We start from the raw sequence: 22,269 nt of genomic DNA on the forward strand, positions 1-22,269 counted from the left end.
TTTAAATGTGTCTCTAAAAAACCCAAGTGGAGAGAGAATATCGCATTCTGTCTGGCATTCAGGGTACAGGTGTGGGACTGTGGATGGAATTTTGACTCTTGAGTGTATACACAGAACTTAAAGAGGTAAGATTCAGTGCTACCACAGGGATTATAAGACGAAAAGAGGCCTGAGAACTGAGTCCCGAGGCACTTGAACAATTAGAAGTTGGGGGGAAATTAGCGCCATCCGCAGTTTCCACCGAGGTACCCCCGCCATGCCCGTCTAAACTCCAGAACTACATTTCCCAGAACCCTTTCCGTCTGTGCTTCCTGGTTAGAGGCCGGTTATGAAGTCCCGCGACACTTAGAAGGCGGAAGTGAAGCGGAAGCCATTACTCTCCGGAGGCGATTGCTGCTGTACACATGGGCAGAGGAACGGTCCACCGCGGCCGCTTCCGAGCTGTTGGTCCCAGCGGCAGACCGTACCTTTCAATGAGTTTCTCGTCCCTTCGGCAGCAGCTTCCGTGACCTCTGCTCCCCGTGATTCTACCCTCCGTGATGTAAGACCCGCTTTCCTCACTTAACCCTTTACTCCCCGCTTTCCTGAGGACAAGAGAGGCCCATAAGGCAGGGAGGGGTATCGGGGGACAGGGACCTGGGACCGGGAAGCCAGGCAGCCAGGAAGAGTGTGTTTTAGATCCTGTGATAAGCGGTATGAAACGCTAGTGATGAAGTTTAGGACCACGTATTTAGCGATAAGGGGGAGGCACTGGTGATCTGGTCCAAAAAAACTGACATCTTGGGATGGGGACAGAAAAGCCCGGCCGAAGTGAATTCAGGACATTATTTTTTTGGCGAGGGGAGGTGTGTGTGTGTGTGTGTGTGTGTGTGTGTGTGTGTGTGTGTGTGTGTGTGTGTGTCAGGAATTGGAGACCGCAAGGATAAACTACCTACCTTTTGCTTTGTGGTCAGCTTTGTCTAACATTAATAGGAGCACACCTGGTTTTCTTTCTGTTACCATTTATCTTGAATAGTTTTTACACTTAAACTTTTCAGTTATTTATCTTTATTTACTTTAGTTGACTCTCGTGTAAATAGCCTATAACTAGATTTTAAAATGCATTTCAACATTGTTGTTTAATTTGAGAATTAGTCCATTAATATTTATTGTGATTACTAATATTTTGCGTTGATCTTTACCATCTTATTTGGTACTTCCTGTTTATTTTTTCCCTTCAAATAATTCTTTTGTCAGAATATAGGACATATATGTCCCACAAAAATATGAAAACACAGAAAATTAAAAGAAAAATAAAGTGAATCTGCAAACCAGGCCAAGAAAAATAAGTATTTGAAACTTCGGAAACCTGTATTCTCCTAAAATGCGTCTTTCTCTTTCCCCATGATTTTCTTCCTGGATTTTACTGCTTATATGTTTTCTCAAAAATGTATTTACTAATTTTGGTAGTTACTTGTAGGTGGACTTACACTAAAGTATTTTCAGAGACACTCTCTTTCCATATTGATGGAAGTACCCATTTTAATTCAGATATTTCCAAATATCTTGTAGAAGATTACATGCACCTACCTACCTATTCTTTTTCAGGTATTTTGTGACTCAAATTTTAGTCAGTTTACGAAGTTCCACATACCGGGGTTTTGTTTTCAAGTTGTGTTGAATATATATATATGGATTTTGAGAATATTGGCATCATTATGCCATTGAATTTTACAATTAATTAGTTATATCTTTTTTAAAATAAATTTATTTTTGGCTGCCTTGGGTCTTTGTTGCTGCGTGCGGGCTTTCTCTAGTTGCTGTGAGTGGGGGCTACTCTTCATTGTGGTGCACAGGCTTCTCATCGCAGTGGCTTCTCTTGTTGCGGAGCTCGGGCTCTAGGCCAGCGGGCTTCAGTAGTTGTGGCACGCGGGCTCAGTAGTTGTGGCTCACGGTCTTAGTTGCTCCACGGCATGTGGGATCTTTCCAGACCAGGGCTCGAACCTGTGTCCCCTGCATTGACAGGCAGATTCTCGACCACTGTGCCACCAGGGAAGTCCCAGTTATATCTTGTATAATGCCTTTCAATAAAGGTTTATGAGGATCAGCAAAAACGATTTAAGGGTTTGTTGTTGTTAGATTTATTCCTAGGAAAGTGTATACTTTCCTTTTGCATCACACACATTTTTTATCATTTACTTTCTTTGGTAGACAGGCTGAGGACTTTGAGTAGCATTGAATGGAGTTGGATAGCAATCTTGAAGCAGTCCTGTTTTCTTTCTGACTTTAAGGGAAGTTAACTTGAAAGTTTGCTGGAGGCTTTTTTTTTTTTTTTGAAAGCGTTTATTAGGTAAAAGAAGTCTCCTATTTCCTAATTTAAGAGTTTTTGTCATGGACAGCTGTAAGCTTTTAACAAGTGATTTCCCCCCCAGCAACTTCTTTGATATGTTGATGATTTCAATTACCTTTTGAAAACTGATAGGTCTGTGATAGGTTCTAGTTCTGTTTGTGCTTTGAATGAATAAGTGAAAACTAAGACTTTCTCATTTACCTGATAATGTGGTGAATTAAACCAATTGATTTTCTAATGTTACATTAAATTTGCTTTGGTAAAATAACTAAATTGGAAAGGATATGTACTATTTTATCATTTTTGGTTTCTGATTGCTAGTTTTTTTTTTTTTTTTTATCTTTTTATGATTTGCATCTATGTTTGAGTGAAATTGGCTTGTAATTTTCCTTTTCTGTTTCAGGTTTATTCCAGCCTCATAAAGTGGGGTGGGAGTGTTCCCTTTTTTTTTCTAAACTCTGGAATATTTTGCCTAAGAGTAGAATAACTTGTTCCTTAAAAGGGAGTTTTACCAGGAAAAACCATTGGGGTCTGAATTTTCTTTGCGGAAAATTTTAAAGCTTTTGTTTCAGTTCTATAAGAGTCATAGGGCATCCAAGTTCTCTATTTCATTATGGTAAGTAAAATTTCTTTAGGAATTTATTCATTCCATCTAAGGCTAAACCGTATAGTCAAAGTTGTTAATAATGTGCTTTTATTATATTTTTAATGCTGCTGCAAGTGTAGTGTTTTCTAGGTTTTCATTCTTGTATTTATATATTCTTTTTTTTTAAAAAATACATCCTGCCAGAATTCTGTCAATTTTGTTTTTCGTGAAGAACCACTTTATAACGTATATGTTTTCTATTTCATAACTTTCTGTTCTTTATAATTGTCTTCCTTTTACCTTTTTGGCATGTTTCTTTACAGTTTCTTACATTGGAACCTGCACATCCGAAAGGATTACAGTGGTAGTATTTTATTATACTTCAGTTCTAAATATTATCAAATATTATGACTTCTTTGGCATGTGAATTATTTAGGCCTTTTTCTTTTAATTTCCATTTCTGTGACTTTTTCGGGTTATCTTTTGGTTTTGTTTGCTAACTTGCTTGCACTATAAGTCAGAGATAGATGACATTTTCTGAGACACACATTGTGCCCCATGTGTGGTTGGAGTTTATAGTTAGGAAATACTGTTTCATCTTGTGCAATCTGCATATAGTTATTGAATTATCTGCTTGAACATATTATTGAGAGCTCTGGTAGTGGCTTTGTCCATCTCCTTAGAGTTCTGCCCCCCACCCCTGATATATATATATATATTTTTTAAATAAATTTATTTATTTAACTTTGGCTGCGTTGGGTCTTCCTTGCTGCACGCGGGCTTTCTCTAGTTGCAGTGAGCGGGGGTGGGGGGGGCTACTCTTTGTTGTGGTCCGCGGGCTTCTCATTGAGGTGGTTTCTCTTGTTGAGGAGCATGGGCCCTAGGCGTGCGGGCTTCAGTAGCTGTGGCTCGCGGGATCTAGAGTGCAGGCTCAGTAGTTGTGGCGCACAGGCTTAGTTGCTCCGCGGCACGTGGGATCTTCCCAGACCAGGGCTTGAACCCGTGTCTCCTGCATTGGCAGGCGGATTCTTAACCACTGCACCACCAGGGAAGTCCTACCACGGATATATTTTTGAGGCTATGTTATGAAATATATATAGCTTTTTCTTGGATTGTACCTCTTCTTTTTGTAATTCCTCAGTTTTCTCTATTAGCCTTTTTGCCTTAATTTATTCTGATATTAATATATTTAAACCAGGTTTTTTTAAAAAAGTATTTGCCTTGTATATCTTTTTAAAATTTCCATTCTTGCTATATCCTTTCTCTTGTAAACAACATATAACTGGATTGTTCTTACTCCATTTTGAGAATATACATATTTTAGTTGAAGCATTTTGTCCCTTAACATCCTCTTTTCTTTCCTCTAGCTTCCTTTGATTTGAGTACTTTTTTCATTCTACATTTTTCTCTGCATATTTTGAATTTATCTACATGTTTATATGCATATTGAATTTATTTATGTCTATTATTTTAGTGGTTATTTTGGAGTATTCTTATTCATGCTCATTCATGAACTTTAGATTTTTTTAATTAATTAATTTATTCATGGCTGCGTTCAGTCTTCGTTGCAGTGCGTGGGCTTCTCATTGCAGTGGCTTCTCGTTGCAGAGCACGGGCTCTAGGTGCACGTTTCATTAGTTGTGGCACGTGGGCTCAGTAGTTGTGGCTCACGGGCTCTAGAGCACAGGCTCTGTAGTTGTGGCACACGGGCTTAGTTGCTCTGCAGTATGTGAGATCTTCCCGGGCCAGGGCTTGAACCCATGTCCCCTGAATTGGCAGGCATATTCTTAACCACTGTGCCACCAGGGAAGTCCCTAGATTTTTGATATGTTATCACTCTCCTGATTTACATGGTTTTGTGATCATGCATTTTAATTCTATCTATTTTTAAACCTCAGAAGAGATTATCATTGTATACAGTCATTTTTAGTTTCATTTTACTCACACATTTTCCATTTTGTATGCTAACTTTGATTCTTGGACTCTTTGATATAAGTTCTTAACACTCTTTACTTTGGTTCCTTGATTTTTTCTTTCTCTCTAAAATAACGTATTTTAGAATTTCTCTTTTCTCTGAATGGCAAGCCCAAATATACCATTATTTTGCCATCTTAGTAGGCATTTTGGTTGCTAAAGGACTGTATATTTTATTCCAGAGCCATGAAGATGTTCCATTATCTTCTGGCTTCCATTGTTGCTGGCGAGGAGTCAGGTGTCAGGCTAATGTTTATTTCTTTAAAGCAGTGATTCTTAAAGTGTACTCTTCAGACGTACAACATCAGTATCACCTGGGAACTTATTAGAAATGCATATTCTTGCATCCCCAGTTTCTGATGAATCAGAAACTGGGGATGCGGCCTAGCAATGTGAGTTTTTTGGTTTGTTTTTATAAAATATGTTTTCAGTGTTTTTTTTTGTTTGTTTGTTTGTTTGTTTTTGCGGTACATGGGCCTCTCACTGTTGTGGCCTCTCCTGTTGCGGAGCACAGGCTCCGGACGCGCAGGCTCAGGGGCCATGGCTCACAGGCCTAGCCGCTCTGCGGCATGTGGGATCTTTCCAGACCGGAGCACGAACCCGTGTCCCCTGCATCGGCAGGCGGACTCTCAACCACTGCGCCACCAGGGGAGCCCTTCAGTGTGTTTTAACAAGCCCTCCAGGTGATTCAGATACATCTTGAAGTTTGGGAATCATTGCTTTAAAGGTAACCTATGCTTTTTCCCCTGGCTGCTGTTAAGATATTCTTTTTGCCATTGCTGTTTCTCTGGTTCAGTGTTGTTGTATCTGTGATCTGTTTTTATCTTAGTCTCTTTATATTTGCTTTTTGAAATGAGAAATCCATAGCTACTATATTTTGCAATAACTGCCTGTGCTCCTTCTCTCTCCCTTTGGAATTCTATTTAGAATCAGTTCAGCCCTTTTCCCTCTGTCCCCCATGGCTCTTTATACTTATCATCGTTTTATCTGTGTGCCCTCATGTTTATTCTCTAGAAGTGGTTTTTAAATTTAAGCCTGCATAAAAGTCACCTATAATGCTTGTTAAAACAGGTTCATCAGTCTACTCCAAAGAGTCTCATTCAGTTGGACTTGGATATGAGCTGGGCATCAGAATTATTAAAGCTCTCTAGATGATGTTTATGCAGCTGGCTGGGGGACCACACTTTGTGTGATACTCTAGAAAACAATTTTTTGGGGGCTGTGTGTAATCTGATAAAACTGTTTATCTAGTCCCTGCCATTTTACCTTTATTTCAGCAATTGTAATTGTCGTTTTAGAAATTACACATTTTTAAATTTCTGAGTATTTATCGCTAGCTTGTGAATGATTTTGAAAGATATGTCTTTTTTAAAAAATTAATTGATTAATTAAATTTATTTTTTGGCTGTGTTGGATCTTCATTGCTGCACCCGGGCTTTCTCTAGTTGCGGTGAGCGGAGGCTACTCTTCGTTGCGGTGCGCAGGCTTCTCACTGAGGTGGCTTCTCTTGTTGCGGAGCACGGGCTCTAGGCGCACAGGCTTCAGTAGTTGTGGAACGTGGGCTCAGTAGTTGTGGCTCGTGGGCTCTAGAGCGCAGGCTCAGTAGTTGTGGCGCACAGGCTTGGTTGCTCGGCGGCATGTGGGATCTTCCCGGACTGGGGCTCGAACCCGTGTCCGCTGCATTGGCAGGCGGATTCTTAACCACTGCACCACCAGGGAAGCCCTCTGTCTGTATTTTGTGTTGCACTTAAAATAGTTTTGAGTGGAAGGTTTGATCAGTATATCTAGATTGCCTGTTAATCTGCCCTTTTACCCCGGTACATTTCACCTGGTTGAGAGCTTACAGATAGTGAAGTACAGAGAGATATTAATTTACAAATGTAACACATTTCTGGAATGAGAAAAGTGGCATGCAGTGTTCTCACTGCTATTGTTACTTTGTCTATGTGTACAAGAGTAACACTGTTAAAAACAGTTCTAGCAGAGGCAGAAATATCACTCCATAAAAGTAACAAAAGAATCATTCTATCTTTAGTATTTACATCTGCAAATTCTGAATATCTTGGGGCAGTATTATAAAATTGAATGTGGGGATTTTAAATCAAATATTGGAAGAGTTATGGCCACAAAAGGAGAAGTCACAGTAGAACAATTTTAAAGGGTAAAATGTGTTTTGGACCAAAAAACTGATGTAGGAGGCAGATCTTCTGTAATTGTGGGGAGCAGGGGTGAGATTAGGGTGAGGTATGTGGGCGGAGGCATTAACCCTGCACTTGTATGATGCTGAAAGCACCTGTTTGAATTTTGTACTCCAGCAACCTCTCTTACCTCACCCTAGTGCTGATCCTGGCACAGAGAAAAACAGATCCCAATGAGAATGGGCTAAGATGTATTGAAATAGAAAAAGGGAACTGTTTTCACTGTGTTATAAAGGAAATTAAAAGAGAAATTAAACAATCTCAGTACCTCTTTGAAAATTCTCTCTCCATCGCATTTATCTGTGCTGATATCAGTCTGATCATCGTGGTTTTGTCTCATGTACTGTGTAGAAACAGGAGTCAAAACTTCTTTAATAGATCCCATAACTGTTCCTAGACTCCCCTGCTCCACTTCCAGTCACTTAGATGCTGAGGTAGTCCTGTTGCATCTGTATTCAGGGTCACTGAGTGTAGCTCAACAAGTGGTATAATTGCTCAGATGAGAAACACTCCAGAACCTTGCTCTGGCCTCTAGTTTGCATTGCCATGAGACTTTGAAAATATCCCCCAGGTTTGAAATTGATGTGAGTGCACTCTCTATCCAGGCTTGAACCGTTTGTTTACCTTGCCCCACATTGTGGGCAGTTCAGGAGCCAAGGTGTAGCTAAGCTTTATGGCTGTGTCCTAGCAGCTGGGTCAACATACATCTCATAGGACCTGAAGGGGAGCCCCCCCCACACATACACCAAGATCCATAGACCCCCTCCTTTGTGATCTTCCCAAGACCCCCAGGTTTGGGAGGGCCTTCTCAACATGAAGAGAAATGTAGATCAGCTTATTTGTCATCCATTCATTCTTTTGCTCACTATTATCCTGTTTGTGATCTGAGGTAACTGTTCCAGACACCTCAACAGTGAAAGAAACAAAGAAGTGGAAAATCTATCTGCCTGGAGCTTATTGTCTGGCTGGGCATAAGGGAAGAAAACTAAACAAGTAAAATACATAGTATGTGTGGGAGAGACAGTAATGCTTACTAGGTATTCTGTGTGCTGTCCTACACTTCCCAGGATCCCTGGAACTAGCAGGGGCATGTGACTAGTTCTGGGCAATGAGCTATGAGCACTTCAGGGCCAGAGCGTGTGTGTCAAGGTGCACAGTTCTCTAGGCACACCCTTCTAATCATCCATGGCCAGAATGACCACGGGTTTCAGTTGGCTCAGATACAAGAGGCATGCCCCTGTGTAACTGGTAAAGTTTCACCACCAGCCCAGGTTGAACAAGTAACGTGAGCCAGACATAAACTTCCGTTTCATCGAGTCATTGAGATTTGAAGTCTGTTTTTGCAGTAAAATAGAGCCTACCCTGACTTAACACGGTATATTAAGTGGAGGTTAGTGCTTTGAAGAAAAATAGAAGAAGGAGTGGGGTTTAGGGATAGACGGGCAGAGGTTTGCATTTTGACTAGAGTGGCCAGTAAATGCCATGTTGAGACACTTAAAGTTAACTAAAGATCCGAAGCAGGAGAGGGAGCAGGTACACTTGAATGTGGAGAAGCACATTTCCGTGTAGAGAACAGCAAGCGCAGAGATCCCAAGGTGGGAACATGCCTAGCACAGGCATAAGGCCCAGTGAGGAGGTTAGTGTGAGCAGGGTCACAGGGGGCCGGGAGCCAGGAGGGGTTGTGGATGAGGCAGCAGGAATGTAGGGCTTTGGCTGAGTGAGATGGGACGCCAGCAGGTTTTGAGCAACAGAGTGATGTGACCTACATTTTACTGGCAAAGTTCTACTTGCCATATAAACTAAAGGACAGAAACAGGGATACTTTAGGAAGCTATCGGAATGATCTAGGAGAGAGGTGGTGCCTTGCACCAAGGCAGTATTAGAGTAGGTGGTGAGGAGTGGCCAGATTTTGGGTAAGTTTTCAAGGTAAAGCCCATAGGATTTGCTGGTGATTTGGATCTAAAGTGTGAAAAAGGAGAGTCCAGGATGACTTCAAGGCTTTTTGCCTGGAGCTCCTGGAAGCATGGAGTTGCCATTGAGATGGGGAGGCTGGCAGGAGCTCAGTGTTAGGTGTTTACCTTGAGGTCTTATTAGATATTGCAGGGGAAATGTTCACGTGGCACTCATCTACCCATTTCTCTGGCTCATGCTGCCTGGGGCAAGTACCAAGTAGTGGAGAGTGGCATCCACTGTAAATTAACAGTTTACCGTTTAAATCGCCAACGGCCATTTTGTTTTATGATGAAAGTAATAGTGTTTTAGAGTGAACATTTATCGAGCACATACAGTCCCATAATCCAGTGTTATAACCTCCAGTTTCCAGATGAGAAAACAAGTTTAGTGAACCCATTCTTTTTTTTGTTTTTTATTTTTTTACGGTACGTGGGCCTCTCACTGTTGTGGCCTCTCCCGTTGCGGAGCACAGGCTCCGGACGCGCAGGCTCAGCGGCCATGGCTCACGGGCCCAGCCGCTCCTCAGCATGTGGGATCTTCCTGGACCGGGGCACGAACCCGTGTCGCCTGCATCGGCAGGCGGATTCTCAACCACTGCGCCACCAGGGAAGCCCCCATTCTTTTTTTTTAAATAAATAAATTTATTTATTTATGGCTGCGTTGTGTCTTCGTTGCTGCGCATGCAGGCTTTCTCTAGTTGCAGCGAGCGGGGGCTACTCCTTGTTGTGGTGCGCTTGCTTCTCATTGCCGTGGCTTCTCTTGTTGCGGAGCGCGGGCTCTAGGTGCTCGGGCTCAGTAATTGTGGTTTGTGGGCTCTAGAGCGCAGGCTCAGTAGTTGTGGCGCATGGGCTTAGTTGCTTCACGGCATGTGGGATCTTCCCAGACCAGGCCTCGAACCTGTGTACCCTGCATTGGCAGGTGGATTCTTAACCACTGCGCCGCCAGGGAAGTCCGTGAGCCCATTCTTGAATGGAGCCCCCATGGGCAAGAATGCTGGGCTTGCAGCAAGGTGGGGTCACCTGAGGTGGACAACAACCTTCATGGATGTGTAATCAGAACCTGGATGTCAGTACCCAAGGGAGGAGGGATTTCAGAGCGTGAACATGTGTGGGATGGGGGAAAGGAAGGCCCAGCAGAACCCTGGCCCTTAGGGATCCTGGCAAAGGAGGAAGGACCACGAGCAGGGGTCTCAAAAAGAGCATTGCCATTGAGATGGGAGAGAGGGAGGAGGACAACCTTGGGATATGATGCACAGTGGCCAAGAGCAGAGGTTCCCCGGGAAGAGGGAGAGAGGGGAGGTTGGTAGTGGGCAGGATCATGTATTGAGATCAAGCAAGACAAGAATCAGGAAAAAGCTGTTTCCTGATTTGGTGTCAGGGGGTTCACATGCAGAGGTCACCTTGAGAGGGGACATGTGTGGCTCTGGAATCAGGTTCATTAGCCCCTGTTTGACCTTCGTCACATGACCTAACCCTTCAGTAAGTACATGCCCCACTTTTTCCTCAGGATACTGCTTACCTCCTGGGGAAGTTGCGAGTATTAAATGAGAGTCCCTGGAAAGACTCAGGAGATACTTTGTACATAGTAAGCATGCTTATGTTGTTATTTGTAGCATTGGTATTGATGTTGGCAAGAAAAGTTGGGGGACAGAAACTTGAGCAGAAATTTGTAAATTGAGAATAGAGGAATAAGTGGGAGGTGAGGGTGGAGACCTTGTTCTTCAGTGACTCTGAACCTCTTTTTTTAACTTAACGAGTCTCTCAGTAATCTGATGTTGGAACCCAAATCCTCTACTTGAGAAAGGCAAAGGTTTGTTCCAAGTTCGACCTCAGGAGGCTTGCAATACCTCTTTATACCCAGAAGGTGGCAGCACCTGATCTCATTTGGAGGCAGGTTCCATGGTATCTAGAAATGAATGAAAGATGGTTAACATTTGTGTATTTCCTCACTGCAAAAGGGGAAAGAGAAGGGAGCTAATATTTGTTGAGAATCTACTACATCAGCTGATGTAGTATTCTTGAATCTCTGATAACCCTCACTGTTCTCACACAGGTGGTACTTATCAAATAAAACCATGCCCCCACTGCCACCTCCAAAGGGAGGAATGAGCTCAGGCTTTGCAGTTAAAGAAATTAGGGCCCAGGTCTCACCCCTGCTACCTTCTATGCAATTTTATGGCAGTTACTTAAACTCTCTGAGCCTGTTTGCGCACCTCTCATGGTGCTATAAGGCTCATCTGATTGGTTTTCTGTGGGGTTCAGGTAAACCCAACACTGGATCGTGCTTAACACGAGGTGGGACCTGGGTTCCCACCAGTGCAGTGCTGTTCACTCTCTTTGTAAACCTTTGAAAGAGAAATGCAACTACTTTTATTATTATTATTACTTCACCCAGTTTCATAAGTTGTTCCCAAGAGTATTACATTTTTCTAATTGTTTTATTACATCTGGTTTGTTCACATTTCTAGAAAATAGATAAGACGGGTGCTTGGTAACATTTAATTACAGCTCAAGGAATTAACCAGCTTGCCCCTTATTTTCCAGTTAACAAGCTATAAAATTGTGTTCTACAGTATTTTACATCCCTACTCAGTTTTTAATTTGAAAAGAACATAATTCATCACCTTGGCAAACAAGTGTTTTTTTCCTAGTGTATGATAAATATGTGTGTAGCTAAAGAGACTGCAGATAAAGCAGTTTTGGGAGCATTTTGGCAACACTTACTAAATGTTTAGTCATAAATGTTGACTAAACATTTCACTATCTAGAACTTTGTTCTAAGGAAAAACTTGAAAAAAACTGCAAAAATTTAGCTGCAAATATTTCTTCCAAGTGTTGTCTTTCTACTTGTGAAAAATTGGAAATATTCTAAACATTTTAACGTAAGATCATTTCAATAAATTGATGTGCCTATTTAGAAACACTTAGAAAATGAAGACCTTAAAATATCATAACATTAATGAAAATGAAAATTCATTATACAAATAGTATAGCTGATTCTAAATTTCATCTGCAAAAGAAAATATTCGAGAATATCCAATATTTTTGACAAAGAAAAACTGATGAGTGACACGTTGTCCTAGATACCAGAAGATACCAAAGTAATGTGATTTTTTTAAACTTTTATCATTTGAACTTGATTTTACTATTCATATATCCTTTTCTTCATTCAATATTTTAAAAATAATTTCTATGTGTGAGGTACTATGCTTGGCAAATGTATAACCGAATCACTTTGCTGTATGTCAGAAATTGCTAATATGTATAACAAGTCAGCATAAATTCAGATGAGATTTGATAATCACCTGTATGAAAAAACAAAACAAAACTGCTAAAGGATTAATTCAGCCAAACAGTAAATGACTGGGGTAACTATGACATATGGATTAGCAGTGATGGAGGTCAGGGCAAGATGCCCCAAAATATGCCACTTTGGCATATTGATTATTTTGAATTAAAGTTACATAAGAAACAGTTGGCGTGAGAAGGACACTCTGACCCTTTTTTGCTACCCTGAAAGTAGGAAATAAATCTCCCTTGTGAAAGGCACCTTCCCTGTACCAGAAGGCAAAGAGACATCCTTATCTCCAGAGATAGATATGAAGTTCAGGGCTGAGAAGGTTGTATAAACAAAATTTGTTACTTCTTTACCAATTTACTACCTCAGGCCCAAACTTTGTCATGTCAATTCTTCACAAATGTATTGTTTCTTTGTCTGAAAGGTGTAAAAGCTGCCTGCTTTGTTCACTTCTTTTAGTCTCATAGAGAACAATGTGACATTGACTGAGAACCAGACAACCTATCAGCGACATAGAGTCTAAACACCACCCCAGGCTTAACATGTATACAGGTAGCTTGGTCTCCAGGTAGCTTGGTCTCTTTAGGAGTCCAGAGGTGTTTGAGATTGTACTGTCTTGGTTTTGGTATCAGGGTAATGCTGGCCGTAAAGATTGTGTTAGAAAAATGTTACCTCTTCTACTTTTGGAAAAGTTTGAATAGGATTGGTGTTAATTCTTCTTTTAAGTGTTCGGTAGAATTCACCAGTGAAGTCATCTGGTCCTGGACTTCTCCTTGTTGGGAGAATTTGGTGACTGATTGCGCCTGTTTATTTGTTATGGGTCTGTTGATTTTCTATTTCTTCTCTAGTCCATTTTGGAAAAGTGTATGTTTCTGGGAATTTGTCCATTTTATCTAGATTACCTAATTTGTTGGTGTACAGTTGTTCATGGTATTCTATTTATTTTTATTTTTTAAAATACCTTTTCTATTTCTATAATGTTGTGGATTTTTTTTTTCTTTTTTTGGCCATGCCTCACGGCTTGCAGGATGTTCGATGACCAGGGATTGAACCCGGCCCTGGCAGTGAAAGCCTGGCGTCCTAACCACTAGGCCACTAGGGAACACCCTTTTAGAGTCTTTTTAATTTCTGTAAGGTTGGTAGTAATGTCCCCATTTTTACTTCTGATTTTAGTTATCTTGTTGATCTTTTGAAAAAACCAACTTTTGTTGATTCTAGTTTTTCTGCTCTCCATTTCATTTATCTCTGTTCTAATTCTTTTGCTGCCTTTAGGTTTAGTTTGTGCTTATCTTGTGGCTTAAGGTGTAAAGTTAGGTTGTTTGAGATCTTTCTTCTTTAATGTAGGTATTAACTGCTATAAATTTCCCTCTGAGCACTGCTTTCATTGCATCCCATCAATTTTGCTGTGTTACATTTCCGTTTTCATTTGTCTGAAAGTTTTTTCTAATTTCCCCAGTGATTTCTTCTTTGTCCTGTTGGTTGTGTGAGAATGTGTTGTTTCATTTCCATGTATTTGTAAATTTTCCAGTTTTCCCTCTATCATTGTTTTTTAGGTTCATTCCATTGTGGTTGGAGAATATATTTTGCTATTATTTGTCTTAAAATTGGTTGAGAATTGTGTTTGGCCTAATTTATGGTTTATCCTGGAAAACCCTAATTTTCTTTTTTTTCTTAAGTGTAGTTCATTGATTTTCACTGAGCTTGTCCACTTTTTTTTTTTTGTCCACTTTTTAATGTAGACATTTAACTGTATATATTTCATTCTAAGAATGATTTTAACCTCATTTCACAAGTTTTTATTTGTTGTATTTTCATGTAGTATAAAATATTTATTACATTTTCTTTGTTTCATCCTCTACATAAAATTATTTGTCTTTAACTTACAAATATTTGAGTATTTTCTAGATATCTTACTGTTATTAATTTCAAATCTAGTACATTTGCTGTCTTTTTAAATTTGAGACTTTTTTATGGTCCAGCATATATGATCCAGACTCTATTGCTGGGTGTTGAATTGGAGAAAGTTAAATGATTTGGAGACATGTGGTGTAAGAGGTAGAATTCATTGACTTTTTTTTTTCAAGAGTTTTAAAACATCTACTTATTTTATTATTGAAGTATAATTAATTTATCATTTTGTGTTTATTACTGCTGTACAGCAAAGTGATTCAGTTATACATGTATATACTTTATCATTGTTTTCCATTATGGTTTATCATAGGGTATTGAATATAGTTCTCTGTGTTATACAGTGGAACCTTGTTGTTTATCCATTCTGTATATAAAAGGTTACATTTGCTAACCCCAAACTCCCACTCTATCCCTCCCCCCAACCCCTCCCCCTTGGCAACCGCCAGTCTGTTCTCTGTTCATTGACCTTTTCTGCCCCCACCCCCCTTCATTTTCTATTTAATATCGGGTAGTGGATTAGGACCTGAGTACAGTGGTGCACTCTTCTAGTTTACTATATAGTTTAGGAAACAGTATAAAACAAGGAAATAAAAACAAGGGAGTAAAAACATAAAAATATATTGTGACAGGTTTTGTAGGAGAAAGAGAGTCAGCTAACAGAGAAAGCCAAGTTTTTTCATATGAAGATAATAAATTTTTAATGTGAAGAAGGTTGTGTGGATTTTTCTTTAGTTTGTAAGTGATTAGAGCCATGGAATGGAGCAGTTAAGTTGTAGCTTTTTTCCCCCCTCATCTTTATTGGAGTATAATTGCTTTACAATGTTGTGTTGGTTTCTGCTGTATAACAAAGTGAATCGGCTATATGCATACATATATTCCCATACCTCACCTCCCTCTTGTGAGCGGCCAGAGGGCTGGCTACTGATTCTCTTTGTTGAGCCCAGAAACACAGGCTCAACAGGCTTTTGTATGAGATGTTCTTTGGTGGCTGTTAGTAGGCAGTGAGAATATGATTTTGAATTCATATTGGACCTTGAGTGTTAGAGGTGAAAATTAAGGGAAGCCTTGGCAAAGCACAGAGTATGAAGAGCAATAGGGTAAGGGATGATTCTTGAGCAAATCCAGCCTTTAATGGTAGAAGGAGACCTTCTGAAAAAACCTTGACAGAGTATCAAGAGAAGTAGAGAGAGAACCAGGGAGAGAGTTATATAGAAGCCTAGAAAGAGAATGATTCTCGAAGAAAATAGACACCAAATTTTGCTGAGGATCTAAGACTGAAATGCACTTACTGGATTCCACTGACACAGGACACAGGAGTAATTGTATTTTCTGTGAAGATGGAGATGATGGTAATTGACATTAGGTACACTGAATTAGGGAGATAGTGTGGACTGTCTTTATAAGCTTTTGCTCTGGAGGGAGGACTAAGTGTAGCCGAGGCAGATCTGAAGAGGTTGGCTTTAGAAGGGAGGGAGGGCAGACATCTTACTGGTAATAGGAGTCATAGGTCAGTTGTGGGAGGAATTTTTGTGTAACTGGAGACATGAAAGTAAGAAAGACTCCACTTAACTTTTTTAAAGTAGAGTATAATTTACGTTCAAGAAAATGCACATATCTCAGATGATCAGTTTGATGAAATTTTTGACATGGTGTACATTGTATAGCCACTAACTGAAAAAAATAATAAAATATTTCAGTTGCCCCAGAAAGTTCCCTCTTGCTTCTCATTCTACCACCATATCATATTCCTGCAAGGAGGCAACCAACCTTTTTCCTTCTGTTGACTTAAATAAACACATTTTACTATCGACCTTAATAATTTGTGGAATTGGAGTTATAGAGCTTTTTTTTTGTCTCGCTTCTGTTGGTCAGCATTATAGAAGTTCATCCATGTTGTGTGTCTCAGTAGTTTCTTTTTGTTGATGAGTAGTATTCCACTCTGCATACCACAGTTTGCTTATTCATTCTTTTGTTGATGGATATTTAGATTGCTTACACTTTGGGGCTATTAAGAATCAGATTGCTATGACCATTTTTTTTTTTTTTTTTTTTTATGACCATTTTTATATGAATCTTTGTGGACATGTTTTAAAATTTTTCTCTTGGGTAAATATCTAGGAGTGGAATTGCTGAGTCAAATGATAGGTATACTTTTTAAGAAACTGGCGCATTGTTTTCCAAAGTGATTGAACCATTTCACACCCCCACCTTTAGTATGTGAGAGTTTTGGGTATGCTGTATCCTTGCCACCATTTAGTGTTTATAGTCTTGTAATTTTGGCTGCTCTGGTGGGTTAAAATATTATACCATTAGTTTTAATTTGCATCCATCTGATGACTAATGATTTTGAGTAACTTGTCATGCTTATTGTTCCTCACTCATTAAATTTTGTGAAGTGTCTAACTGTAGCCCTTGTTGAGTTTTTTTTAAATTTTTTATTATTATTGTTTTGTAAGAGTTCTTTATGTAGTCTGAATGTGAATTCTTTGTCATGTGTACGTACTGCAAATATCTTTTTTCCCCAATCTGTGGCTTGCCTATTTATTTTCTTTCTTTCTTTTTTTTTTTTAGTCTTTTTTTTTTGTTTTTTTGTTTTTTTTTTTGCGGTACGCGGCCTCTCCCGTTGCGGAGCACAAGCTCTGGACGCGCAGGCTCAGCGGCCATGGCTCACGGGCCCAGCCGCTCTGCGGCATGTGGGATCTTCCCGGACGGGGGCACGAACCCATGTCCCCTGCATCGGCAGGCAGACTCCCAACCACTGCGCCACCAGGGAAGCCCTTTCTTTCTTTTTTTTAAAAAAATAAACTTATTTATTTATTTATTTTTGGCTGTTTTGGGTCTTCGTTGCTCTGCGCGGGTTCTCTAGTTGCGGCGGTGTTGCCCAGGCTTCTCATTGTCATGGCTTCTCTTGTTGCGGAGCATGGGCTCTACATATGTAGGCTTCAGTAGTTGTGGCATGTGGGCTCAGTAGTGTGGCTTGTGGGCTGTAGAGCTCAGGCTCAGTAGTTGTGGCACACGGGCTTAGTTGCTCCGCAGCATGTGGGATCTTCCTGGACTAGGGCTAAAACCCAAGTTCCCTGCATTGGCAGGTGGATTCTTAACCACTGTGCCACCAGGGAAGCCCCTATTTTCTTAATAATGTCATTTGATGACTAAAAATTTTTAATTTTGGTAAAGTCTAATTATTGATTTTTTTAATGTTTAGTTCTATTTGTGTCTAGTCTAAAATGTTGTGTAACTCAATGTTGTTAAAGTGTTCTCTGGATTTTACTTTTTGGTGTCTGAGTTATCTCAAAAAGGTTTTTTTTAATTCAGTTTGTTGTGTATGCAGTGATAATGGAGGTCAAAGTTCCTTTTTGTCCACTAAGTTCTTGCAGCACTTGTTTTTTTCCTAATTTGAAGATCTAATTGGCTTTCTTAGGCGATTTATGAATTGGGCAGCATCCCATCTATCAACTATAGAAGGGTGCTGTCTCAGCACTATTTATTAAAAAGACCACTTTCCCTAATGAATTTCTTTATTCCCTTATTGAAAATCATTTGACTATGCACATGTAGGTCTATTTCTGTTTTGTTCCATTGACTTTTTTTTTTTTTTTCCCCCGGCACGCGGGCCTGTCACTGTGCGGCCTCTCCCGTTGTGGAGCTCAGGCTCTGGACACGCAGGCTAAGTGGCCATGGCTCAGGGGCCCAGCCGCTCCGCGGCATGTGGGATCCTCCCGGACCGGGGCACGAACCCGTGTCCCCTGCATTGGCAGGCGGACTCTCAACCACTGCGCCACCAGGGAAGCCCTCCATTGACCTTTTTGTCTATACTTATTCCAACAGCTCTTCATTACTGTAGTAAAGTTAGTAATAGGAATCTTCCAAGTTTATTTTTCTTTCTTAACATTCTTCTGGCTCTTCTAGATCTTCTGCATTTTGGTACCCATTTCAGATTTGGTTTGTCAATGTCTAGAACATAACCTGCTGAGATTTTGGTGATGACTGCGTTGTATCTGCAGATGAATTTGGGGAGAGTGAATACCTTAGTAATATTGACTCTTGCAGCCCATGAAAGTGATATAGCTCCTCACTTATTTAGGTTTTTTATTTCTTCCAGCACGGTTTCACAGCTTTTATTTGGTTTATTCCTATATGCTTTATATGTTTTATGCTGTTATAAATGAAAGTATTTTTTACGTTTCATTTTCCAGTTCTTTGCTGAGTTATGTTTTTTTAGTTGTGATTACTGTGAAATGAAATGCAAGATTATTTGCTGAAAGCAAGGGTCATGTAAGACAGTTTTGGGTTTAGAAAAACTGGTGAGATTTTTACATGGTTTTGGGGAGATTGGATTACCACTTATGCTTTTCTTTAGTATAGATGCTCCTTCAAGGTTAGTGACTGTGGTTTGAAAACTGCTAGTGTGACTGGGTGTGTGCAGACTGGTCTTTCCAAGTACCTTCAGGGAGGAAACAGATGGTTGGAATCATCCCAGACTGGTCTTCTGCTCGTTGGGGGTATACTAGGTAGAGGATTAAAGGAATTTGGACAGAAATTTGTAGAAGTGATGGAACATGATGGATCTCTCAGCTGAATAGGTGGGGCAGTGAAGAAGAATTTGCTGTTAGGGAGCAAGGTGGTAGAAGCCTGGGTGGCCTGGAATCCCCTCTAAGTGGTAGAGTTTATGTGAGAAGCATGTTGTGTAGGAGGTTTTGTCTAGAGAGCAAATTTCTGAATCATTGTGAAGTGAATCTGATTCTGGTGATGACAAGGCCTGGGCTGTGGCCCACAGGTGTGTATGTTGGTGTGGAGTGGGGGGCCAAAAGGCATTGGCGATCAGAACACATGGTCCAGATGGACCAGTCCTCATGGAAGCTGGAGCCATCCCAAGCCAGGAGGACTATGCCTTGAAGTTGAAGAAGTCTGGGGCCCAAGTGTTCAATGAGTGACAGAGTTTAACAGAATTGTGACTGGGGACAAATTACTTGAGAGAGTGAATCTGAATCTTACTTGAGGTAGGTCAGGGACCTCCACCACATTGCCTGGAGGTTTTACCTAAGCAGGGTTAAGGCCCAAGCTGAGATAGGCTGCTCCAAAGAGGAAACACTGAAAAACAAAAGTCAGAATTGTCCTGTTAGTGGGAGAGACAGAAAGCCTTTGGCTACACCTAGTAGTCTTTTTCTCATTTACTACAGATGCCTGCTCCAAGAGTCCCATGAGAGCGAGAGAGTAGCTTTCTGGTGCCAGTGCCCTGCTTTCATTCAGGCAGATTTACTATCATTCTCGGAGGATGGCAGCTGTTGGTCTGTCTCCCACATGTGGTAAGTTCTTCGGGTGATGAATGCCCTCAGAAATAAAGCTTCAGTGGCCAGTGGCCCCTGCCCCTTCACTGAGGGCAAGGATGTGCACAGCTAGTGGGAGGGCTGCCAGGTTAGAAGTGGAGGAGGATACATGAACTGAACGGGGGTGGGAGTGAGTGAAGTCCTGAGAGCTCCCCAGGTGACTGTGTCTGATTCAGGGTCTTTGTGAGTTTGGGTGAGGCAGGGAGTGTTTGTAGTTGCTGTGTAAGGAGGGATACTGGTCATTGGTAACCCTGCGGCATCCCATTTATTATTTTGATAAGTCTGGATGAAGTAACAGCTCTATCTCAGAGCTTCTATTTCTTTACCCATAAATTGAGAATATATATCATTATCTTTATGGCTATGTAGGCCCACCACCCTTTTTCCTGTCCTTGAGTAGAGCAGGGCTTCTCTGGCTTGTTGCACAACAGTGCGTGTGAGTGAGTGTGTGAGGGAATGTGAGATTGGGGCATGTGCACTGCACACATATCGTTAGTGTGAGACTGTTTCCTGATCTGCGAATGTCAGATGGGCTTTAATCCTCATGGGTCCTCTCTTCTCTAGCTATGTCCAACCAGGAGCCTGCCTATGTCCATGAGTCAGAAATTCCTCTTTCTTCAAAAGACCATTCCTGTCCCCAGGATGTGGAGCTGTTTGCATACAATGGCCTGGAGCCTCATACATCAACCAGTGTTGGTTCCCAGGTACACCAAGATCTCAAGGCCCCTGAGGGTGGAGGAGGCACTTCCCTAGAATGCCCACAACATCACATGTTAGGAGTCTTTTAGATCTTTATCGAGGCTGATCAATGCATGATCAGGGTGCAAGAGGAAGAGCGGGAGAAGTTGGTGAGGCTGTCCTGGTATCAGGGATGTTAGGGGGAATGACTTATATAACAGGTGTTTCTCTCATAGTATAGCTCAAAGCTCTCAGGCCAGGTTTGGAGTGGAAGTAGGTTTGATCCCATGTCAGAGTTGCGTTTGAAGCAATGAGATTATCTCATGAGATTTCTCATTGGAAGAGAAGACATCTGAGGAGTGACTTCTAGAGTAAATGTTTAGACCCCAGATGCCCGTATTGAAAATCCTGTGTTTAGAGTCTCTCCTGTGTAATCTTTAGCCTCAGCCATCTTTGAACACATACAGGCTGGGTTCTCACCGACCCCAAATTTGTGTGGTGTTTCAGAAATCAGTGACTTTCCAGGATGTTGCCGTGGACTTCACTGAGAAGGAGTGGCCCTTGCTGGATTCTTCTCAGAGAAAACTGTACAAAGATGTGATGCTGGAGAACTATAGCAACCTTGCCTCAGTGGGTAAGGCTGGCAGCATTTCTTCATTTATTCGTTCATGAATGAAATATTTTTGTTGTAAGTACTTGCTGTGACCCAGGAACTGTGGGGATTCAGAACACAGTTATGAACAAGCCGACCTGGTGCCTGCCTTGATGGTACCTTGGCTGTTGAGACCTGTCCATTGCATTGCCCTTGGAGGTTGTCAAGTGTGTCTGAGCTTGGGCATAGCTTTCTGAGTTAAGACGTCCTCAACCCTGGCAGTCCAGTGGTTAGAACTCTGAGCTTTCACTGCCAAGGGCACGGGTTCAACCCCTGGTCAGAGAAGTAAGATCCTACAAGCCATGCGCCACGGCCAAAAAGAAAAAAAAAAATCCTCATTCTTTTGAAGGGCAAAATGTGTGGGTATTTGTGGTTTTGTGTTTTATGAAAGCCTTTCACTGTGTTCCTTAGAAATGTGGCACCATCATTTTGCTGCTCCTAAGTCAGACTTGTCCATCTTCAGAGCACTGAAGACCAAAACACTGACCCCAGACTAATGGAAGGGGTTGTCCTCTGCACGATCCTCCCTCAACATGTGTCTTTCCCCGTGAGTAGGGTGTCAGGTGAGCAAACCCAGCCTCATCTCCCACTTGGAGCAAGAAGAGGAGCTGGGGACAGAGGAGCAGGAACTTCACCAAGGCCCTTGTCCCGGTAAGCACTAGGCAGACACAAGTGCTTTTGAGAATCTGCTCTCTCCAGTGATTGGGATGACAGAGATCCATGAGGAAACGTCACCCAGGGAAATCTGAAAATGCTCTTTCTCTTTCACTGTCCCTCCATCCTCTCACAATTCTTTTGGTCTCCATGTCCCTTCTTCTTTAAATTCGACATGTGTCCAAATGGGTTCTTTGTCCCATTCTTTCCTACTCAACATTCCTGATCTCACTCTTAATGTCTTTATTGATGTCATTCTTTGAAGAGGTGCTTCTTAGTGAGTCAGGTTAAATTTCTACCCTCGTCATTGCCAAATATCTCACATAACCAGATTTTTCAGTCATTTTTACTCATGTGTGTTCTCCCCTTTCATATTCCCTTTCCTTCTTTAGGGTTAATATTTGCAAAGAAAGCCACCTCTGTTTTTGTCACCATCATCCCACCATTTTCTTTCTCTAGCAAGTTAATATTTTCCCAATTTGTTTCAGATTGGGAGACTCCATCTAAAACCAAATGGTCAATTCTTATGGAAGATATTTTTGGGAAGGAAACATCTCATGGTGTGACAATGGTAAGATTTCCTTGGGATAATTCTGGATCTTCCATATTGAGAGAGGACAGGGGCAGCCTGAGTTAGAAAAGCAGCTCAAAACCAGGCAGGTCCCCAAGAGGAAACAGTGTCAGAGACACTGAATATTACCGATTTGGGG

The 22,269-nt window shown here is 41.2% G+C and overlaps 1 protein-coding gene across 3 annotated transcripts in view; it reads left to right on the forward strand.

The window, feature by feature from the left end:
* Positions 1-343: 343 nt before the first annotated feature.
* Positions 344-22,269, forward strand: part of ZNF317 (zinc finger protein 317) — a 29,757-nt gene continuing 7,831 nt past the window's right edge. The window contains exons 1-6 of one of the 3 annotated variants that reach the window (XM_032626127.1): positions 355-541; positions 19,429-19,554; positions 20,140-20,279; positions 20,761-20,887; positions 21,461-21,556; positions 22,048-22,130. In XM_032626127.1, coding sequence (XP_032482018.1) covers positions 19,524-19,554; positions 20,140-20,279; positions 20,761-20,887; positions 21,461-21,556; positions 22,048-22,130 — 477 coding nt within the window. In that variant the 5' untranslated portion in view covers positions 355-541; positions 19,429-19,523. Of the gene's footprint in view, positions 542-19,428; positions 19,555-20,139; positions 20,280-20,760; positions 20,888-21,460; positions 21,557-22,047; positions 22,131-22,269 lie in introns of all 3 variants that reach the window. The other 2 variants (XM_032626129.1, XM_032626130.1) reach the window with 2 other exon arrangements.

The sequence above is a fragment of the Phocoena sinus genome, chromosome 3 (assembly GCF_008692025.1).
Source record: "Phocoena sinus isolate mPhoSin1 chromosome 3, mPhoSin1.pri, whole genome shotgun sequence".
In the NCBI taxonomy this organism is placed as follows: domain Eukaryota; kingdom Metazoa; phylum Chordata; class Mammalia; order Artiodactyla; family Phocoenidae; genus Phocoena; species Phocoena sinus.